An 8,597-nucleotide genomic window follows, 5' to 3' on the forward strand; every position below is an offset into this window, starting at 1 on the left:
TCATTAGAGAAAGAGGCGTATGTTAGGAACCTCTATAGCCAAAATATATGTGTCTCCACATTATTTTGATCGATATGTATGCAGTGGTGGTATCCCTTTCCAAAATGGCGTCTTTATACTGACATTCATTGGGGCATGAGGTGGGAAGGTTGGGAGAGCGAGTTTACACCGGGTGATCAGTATAGGGAAAGGTGCGGAAGACATTGTGACGCGAAGAGTTAATTAGCTTGAGCAGTGTAGATGAGTGTGATGCCTGCTGAAACCCCTGAACAACGTGGAAAAGTTCATGATATTATTTTCAAGCTTGTTTGTGTAGAAGACTCCGTCTTAACCTTGAGAACGAGAGTACAGGGAGAAGATGGAATGAAAACAAAGGCTGGGGAAGGGCAGAGCAGCCAAGTGCTGATAACATAGCTAGGAAATGCCAGAAAGATATAGAATCCAAGCTTCGAGTCATTTAAGCACTGAAGTGCGGGTGAGGGATTTGAAGCTCGCAGATGGGGTTGTGAAAGCTGCCATGGCCCAGCGCTGCCTCCCTGTTTTGATGACCGTGACGCTTGAGGGGGAGAGAGGTTCAAGCGGGCGGTAGAGAGCTCCCCAGCATGTCATGGACTAAGTTAAGTTCCACACAGAGATGAAAGGCCTTTGTTTCTCTGCTCTATTATTATGATTGATTATTATGCTTGCACTATGTTTATAATCTGAAGTATTCAGCTCGTTTATATTTTGCTTTCTGAACATCGTAGTGTGAGCCTGCTGCAGTAATTGAAACATGCATTTTGGTGTGCAGTAAATCAAAGCTCATCTGAAGTATTCAACTCATTTATATTTTGCTTCCTGAACATCGTAGTGTGATGCATTTTGGTATACAGTTAATCAAAGCTTATATCTGTCAATTAACTCTTTGTTTATATATATATATATATATATGCATAGATGCTCTTTGTAGTGTACTTATATATAAATAGATGCTTTTCATTGCTATTCTTATTCTACTATTGTTAACGTGCTAAATGCCTACATTTACCTGAAATGCTAGTAAAGCTAAATTGTATTCATAATTGGCGTGTGGTCCTTCATTGAGCGTCCTTATTGACTTATACCGAACAGGTGTCAACCAGTCACCTGGATAAGACACCGGGTTAAGGCACTTTCATAAAGCCTGTGGCTTTGGAATCAGTCTCTTTTAGTCCTTATTATTTAAAGGACCCTAGTCCTAGCTCATAATCTGTTGAATGCTAAGATTTCCTCTGAGCCCCATGAACCCACAAGCAGCATGTTGCCTGAGTGCCTGGGAGGATGACAGGCAGATATATGGCGCCTTGTACTGCCAGTAATCTGCATCTACAGGAACTTACTTAAGACATGTGCTTGTCGGAGACCTGTGGGTCCCACATGAAACCAGTTTCTCAGAAAGGCTGATCAGACTGGGGCAGAGTCAGTCACAATGTCAGTCAAATAATTCTTGGGGTGAGTGGGTGGGGGGCTCAGACACAGATTCTTCCTATAGAATTGAGTCTGTGCCCACTTCCATTCTTCTCTGAGCCAAAGTAGCTGTACATGGAAAGTCATTTTTCCACTCAACTTTGAAACGGCTAGGATGCGCCCTACAAAAAATGCACTTTAACAATGTCCCTTTTACTGTACTCGTTTATATCTATCTGAGCTAATGAATTACTGTGTTCAAATTCCCCAGGTGGCAGAAGTATAAGAAAACACATGGAAGTAGCAGAGTTCGTAAATCGGCCAAACTCAAGAGTACCCAGGAAATATTCTTCTAGGAATACCAGTGTTGAGTTGCCGCAGGACTCCGCTGAACAGATAAACCCTGGAAGTTTGTTGCAGTCGGAAGATTACTGGGATCAAAGGGAAGAGGAAATTTCCAAAGGCGGCTTTAATGATCCCAAGAAGAAGGTCGGACTAGCACAGAAAAATAACCAACGAAAGAGTGATCTGAAAAATTCTCACTTTTTGAGGGGTCTTCCGAATGTGCACAAAACTCCAAGAGCACACGGGTGCTCTGAGCCGGAGGAAAGTTTTAGTCACAATCCAAAGCTTACCCAGCTAAAGGGAGAACGCTCCAAAGTGGGCCGGTATGCATGCAGTGCCTGTGGGAAAACCTTCTTTTACAAAGCTAATCTTGTGGTGCATTACCGATCACATTCCGGGGAAAAGCCGTGCTCGTGTACTTGCTGCGGGAAAAGCTTCAGTCGGCAGGATAATCTGAAAAGACACATGCGAATGCACACTGGAGAGAGACCGTATAAATGTACTGAATGTGGGAAACACTTTACCTGGAAAGAAAGTTTTAAACTACATCAAAGAACACACATTGAAGGGGATCCAAGCTCAAGGAAAACTCAGTGAATCTGGCAAATGTGGGTGTTAGCAAATTGCTAGATTGCTTTGAATGTAGAAATACTACTGATATATGTATGATGTGAGGACAGCAGGAGAGGTTATAACAGATTATATCACAGACACAAAAGGGAGAACTACGAACATAAACCAGAAATATACTAGGCCGCCAGTATTGTTGTCTCCCACAAGTGGCCCTGAAATAGGGATAATCTTGCAGTTATTATAACTGGGACTGGATTCATACACCACTGAGTACCATGGGGAGGGCTGTGCCGGTGGCCAAGGTGGTCACCGTAAGCCGCCAGGCTGTGGAACAGGACAGGAACAGATCCCAACAAGAAACTGATGAAAACACACAGACCGGCCACTGGAAATACGCGGCAAGTTGGGGCTAAATTATTGGTCTGTATCGGGTGAACTGCGCTGTATTGAAGAGTGCTTACATGAGATGGAAGCACATTACATGTGACCACTTCTGCATTCTGCATCATTGCGTCACTCTCAGATGACTTCATCACATTGACCTTAAACAGAAATGTATTAGAAAATACCGATGTTGAATTCAAAGAAACATCCAAGTAAGTTCAGGTGGTACAGCGGCATCCCTAATGGTACTTCACATTGCTGTACAGAAGGCATTTATTGAAGGCCATCTTCAGCTGATTCCCTCTGCCTGCCAGAGCCGATTCGTTTGCGTACACTCTGCAGAGCCCACTCCTGCACATACATACCTCATACAAAGAAAGGGCGTCCCATCCAGCTGCGAGTCGGTACCTGGAGCTGGCTCTAGGGTTTCTTCTCTCTTCACAGTGTGGGTTACTGAAATCATCCCGTTGCCAGTTCCTCACCAGCAATAGCCCTTCTGTCAAATATTATAGAGCAAGTTTCTCACCGAAAAGCCCCTCCGGAGCTGGGAATTCAGAGAACCTTCAAAACCTCCTCCAGACGCAAATCTTGAGAATCCTGCTATTGCGAACAATATCATGCAAAACGAGCTCCCCCAACCAAAGGAACAAGAGTTTTAAATTATTAAGAAAAGCATTGTGTACATCTAGAGAATGGTAACAGTAGTACAATTTCATCTGTATTCAAGTGGTTGTAACATAAATTCATTTCTCATTTTATTTTTATGCATGCTTTTGGTTTTAGATCGTGCAGTGGTTGAATCCTTCTACGCCTTCCTTTTGGAATGCGTCCCTTCCTCCACCTTGTTGTAAAGTTTTCTCCATCGTTTGTTTTGAATGCTTTTTTATTAACACAATGTGTGCCATTCAGAAACTGTCTCACCTGCCTGGTGTAGGCGGCTCGGGTGCTGGCGGAGGGCAGGCGGGTATCTTCTGCTGGGGGCTTTGAGCCACAGGCACCTTTGGCATCCAGAGTTCAGTGCTGTGCTTGAGTTCTCTGAGTTAATGATTCAAGAGTTGTTTTTGCACTGTAAGGGGGTTAGTAATGACATTTATGCGGCACACACAGAATGTCATAATTAAAGTTGTCCTACTCACTTGTAACCATGGCATGAATTTTTTTTTAAATCAACGTACAAGAATGAAAGTCTAAGGCAGATGTAAAATGAATCAAAACACTAAGAACTGTTACAGAGGTAGCTGCCTCCTTGGTGAACCGATGTCGCCGAGTGGTAAAACACACCAATGTCTGCATCGTGTATCCCTCCTAGATAAACCAAGTGAGTACGATACAGGGAAATATTTTACGATGTGTGCAAAGAAACAACTGAATATCTGTTCATAAGGCAGAGAAGGTCCAGGAATCAGAGGAGAGGCAGCTCCGGAGAAATGGAATCAAGAGGGTTTCAGGAGTCATTCATCCCACCAAAGCCGACAAGTGCACATTAAAGGCTTATGGGCCTGATTTCAGGATTTGGTGGATGGGGTTACTCCATCACAAACGTGATGGATATCCCTTCCGCCACGTTACAACCCCATTATATCCTGTGAGAATCGTAATACAGTGGACGGTATGTCTGTCACGTTTGTAACGGAGTAATCCCTCCTCCAAACTCTAAATCAGGCGCCTTGTCTCCAGAAACCTTAGATCTAACCTGAAAGCCAGGAGGAATCGAAGGTTAGACAAAAAAGAGAACAAGGGGATCTGAGCTACCAGGCCCTGGTGAAAACCTCTTGCCTTTGGGCGGCCTTGTGGCAGCATATTCTGGGGCCCAGACAGTGACTGGGGAGGAGCGGGAGAAAAAACGATGGTTGATTCCGGAGCAAAGGGATTAAACATCTGTGAGAACATTAGAGATCCAGGAGAGCGGTGGCCCCGCTACACCTGCGATCCGCTCCTGCCTTTTATGGATGCGCCCATGGTGGCCATTGGAGCGCATGTGAAATACCTGCAGCTGGGCCGGTGGTGTGTGGCAATCTCAGTACCAGAGACACGCAGGAGTAGGACACCCGTGGCAGTGGGGTGTCGCGCTGGTCACCCGAAGGATCCCTGTACCCGACTTCATGACTCAAAGTGCAGCCTCATTGTATTGGCACTGAGCCTCAGGCAGCCTGAAATACGTTATGACATGAATAATATTAATAGAAGAAATGGCTAATCAGTTCTAACTCCTCATAAGTAAAATAAGGTTAAAACCAAAGAGGGGTAACAACCATTTTTGCATTCTGGCTGCCCATTTCAGGATAACTGAGAAAGAAGTCGACTGACGGACTCAAGTAGCGGGGACACCTTCTTGGCAGGTTCAGAAATGTTGGGTGCGCCATAAACAGTAAAAAATGTAACCAAAAATATTGAATGGTAAATAAGATATTTAGCTCTTGCTCTAAAAAAATGTGGAAAGAATGCACAGGCAAACAAAGGAAAATGTCAAGGGGTGATGTAGGGTATCTGAGGTACAAGAGAAAGCAGTGGAGGCTGCATGGGGTCCAGTTAGATCCATGAAACATTGTGCGTTGCTTTCAGTTTAGAAGCTGATTTTTTTCAGGACCCGATGCTTGAAGACGCCCCATGGTGTGTTATTTGTCTGCATGTGTTCCATGTATCATGGTGGGCCACCTGCGTTGCTTCCTGTCTGGACGAGCGGTGCTGTGGAGGATGAGAAAACCCATCATAGACAGCCTCTACCCCCCCCCCAACTCTGCTACAAATGTTGCTGATTTGTAGCAGAGGTTCGAACTTTTATTGTGGATTGTTTCACTTTAGCACATTAGATTATATCACAGCGCTGAGCAGCCTTCATTAGAGTTGGTGACCTACACCCCCCTTCCCTACCGTTTTTTTTCTTTACGACTTGAGAGACAAGTCATTTGTCTTGGGCCTCCTACATAAACCTTTACTCTTATTTGTGGCGCGGCCCTGTGGTGTACATTAAACTGTACACAAATGACACTGCTCCACGGTGCGCAGACTGAGTGGAATTATTTCAGGGTGTTTGCAGATGTGATGATCATGGAAAAGGGAGAAAAGTAATTGCAAAGGGTCCAACACTTCGGTGAAGCTATAAATCACACACTGTGCACTTCTGTCACTAGATGGCTTGCACAATACTTTACTACCCTGTTCAACGCCAGTTGTATTAGTGCCCGATAGGTAATCCAGTTGTATTTTGCCTTGCGTACAAGGCCTTTATTGTTGTTATAATAGAGCAACATTATGGCCTATTAACCCATATACAAGATAGACTTCTGTACAGGTGCATCCTGAATTTAATTATTTTAGGGTGGTCGTAGATGTGATGATCACAGAAACGAGTAACAGTGAAGAAAAGTAATTGCCCACCTTGACACCTTTTGGCCAAGCTGGGAAGTCAGGATGGAAACCACGCTGAAAGGTACAGGGCCCCGCAACCAGTTTTGCCCCGGAACCCAAAAAATCTTCTGACCCGCCTGGTAGACGAAGGTTGAAATCCTGGAGTATAGTAGCAATGAACATTTGTTTTTAGTGCATCATGTGCCCTTCCCAGGGCAGAATCTGAGCACCAAGTTGCGAACCTACCTGACTATGTACGTTTTCAATGCCAGCTTCCATAAAAAGTTTCCTGGTGGAAAGGATTTAGATTACCAACCAAAGATACATTCAGGCACAACCATTGCCAGTCTGGGTGTTGCAGGCCAGAGGGAAGAAATTCACTGTGTATTCAACAACTGACAACATCCGCAAATAGGAAACAAATGAAACAGCAAGAGTTAACAATGACAACTTGGCTTTTCTGTAGCACTTAGTACGAAATGTCTCTAATTTCTAAGAGCTGCGCACAGCAAGCTCTGCTTTTACCTTACATAATGGTACTCACTTTACCAACCTTGAAAGGATGGAAGTCTTAGTCAGCATTAACAGGAATCAAACACGTCGCCGAGGATCACTGGATCTTTTAGCACCACAAAAAGCAAGAAGCAGTTAAAGGAAAGGTGTCTATCTGATGCCCATTGAGGCTGAAAGTTATGTTCCAAGATACTATTCTTGTGTTTACTTGGGTGGGCGCTTGGTAGGACAAGACAAATGGTGCTGGCGATGAGAACCAGCTCAGAAGGGAGCTATGGTATTCGCTGTTACAGAATAAGGCAAGGAACTGGACCAAGTTGTTCTCCTCAAGTATTCACCTAGTCCTCAGCTCCTTCTCCACCGTAATGGACCAGTAATGCAGAAACAGCCTGGCACATACGAGGATGCTGACAGGTCCCATCAGGCCAACTTCCTGTCAGTCCCATTGGCTGTTCTTTAGTGGAACAGTTCTGTTGTACGCTTCCAAAGCCCCACAGGGCTTTAGGAACAAGCAACCTTTTGGAAGTTGTGTTACTTTTTATGTAGAATGGGCAGTCTATCTCCCTCTTCTTCTCAGACCATGCCAAAGGCCGGTGGATTCTGGAAATGACCATCTGTAAAAGGTCTGCATGAAAAAGAGGGGTGTGTTTATGAGCGTCCAGTCTGTCCTGAGTTGTATCTGACCTCCCAGCTCCTCAGATCTCAACGTAACCCGCTCTGACCCGAAGTCTAGCCTTACCTAATTTTATCGTGATATTTACATGAAGATATAAATACTGATGATATTATGACTCCCAATATATTTGCCTAGCTGAAGAAATCACCACTTTTCTCTAGGGCAGCTTGTTACCGTCAGTATTCTGGTGGTGTGCCTACACATGCCGAGCGGGACACCGTACCCACAGATGCCAGAACAAAAAAGAACATAACGAGTAGTAAGACTTGCCCCGGAATCCCATGATTAACGGCGAATCCCCGGGATCCCCAGGAAAAGCCTGAAGTAAGCGTTCACTGTCCACACACACCAGTGAAGATGGTACATTTATACCTGGTAATTGTGACCACCACTGGTCTTCCAACAAAGAGCGCTCTGCGTGCCGGAAGGTACGAGCTTTAAGTATTTACAATGGGAGAAGAGGGACCCGAGTTTCATTAGACTATGGGGCCTGATTTAGAACTCGGCGGAGGAGTCACTCCACCACAGCGGTGGCAGATATCCCGTTCGTCGGAATCCAAATCCCATTATGTTCTATGGGATTTGGATTTCAGCGGATGGGATATTCTTCACCGTTGTGACGGATGAACCCGTCCGCCGAGTTCTAAATCAGGCTCTAAATATTCAACCCTGGGGTAAAACAAATAAAAAGAACATACACCGGTTATCTTGAGTAAACCATCTCACATACATTGGATCTTGTCGCAGAATGGAAGAGCATCGTTACCTAAGCTTTCATTGTATTTGTACATTGGATGTTTCAAGTGGGCCCATTCATATTCATTGTAATTTCACTTCCCAGAATAGACCATATTTTAATACTGCACTTTACAAATCAAAAATCACAGCATAAAAATGTTCTTTTTTTTTAATTTTCATTTCCTGATGTGTCAACAGCTGTATACTTTGTGTAATTGCATTAAAATATTTTAACATATCCAAGTTTGGCTGTTGTTATTATCAGAGCACAGGTTTATGTGCACTGTTACAGTTGTCACTTGCACCACACACTGCAAGGAGTGCACAGTTTGACAACAGATGGATGGAGGCTCATCTAAGCTCTAGAAGCTGTGCACATAGTAAGATTACTTCCTCATGCCCGCCAAAAATACATTATCAGACTTTTACTTACATACTTAAATATTTTTCAAAAATCACTAATCATAAATTAGTGAAGAGAATTAGTGGTGTGTAGTGGTTTGTGAGATGTGTAGGAGACCGAGAGAGGGGGTAGTCTCATCTTCTGGAACTGTGATTCATGGATTCTGTGTCACGCCCTCACTCACTCACTCAC

The 8,597-nt window shown here is 44.2% G+C and overlaps 1 protein-coding gene across 2 annotated transcripts in view; it reads left to right on the plus strand.

Annotated features, from left to right (window-relative positions):
* The window catches only part of LOC138303524 (zinc finger protein 1 homolog), a 48,043-nt gene extending 39,803 nt beyond the window's left edge, over nt 1–8,240 (plus strand). For both annotated transcript variants that reach the window (XM_069242730.1, XM_069242731.1), the window contains exon 7: nt 1,697–8,240. In XM_069242730.1, the coding sequence (XP_069098831.1) occupies nt 1,697–2,367 (671 nt within the window). In that variant the 3' untranslated portion in view covers nt 2,368–8,240. The remainder of the gene's footprint in view (nt 1–1,696) is intronic.
* The last annotated feature ends 357 nt before the right edge of the window (nt 8,241–8,597 follow it).

The sequence above is a fragment of the Pleurodeles waltl genome, chromosome 7 (genome assembly GCF_031143425.1).
Source record: "Pleurodeles waltl isolate 20211129_DDA chromosome 7, aPleWal1.hap1.20221129, whole genome shotgun sequence".
NCBI lineage: Eukaryota > Metazoa > Chordata > Amphibia > Caudata > Salamandridae > Pleurodeles > Pleurodeles waltl.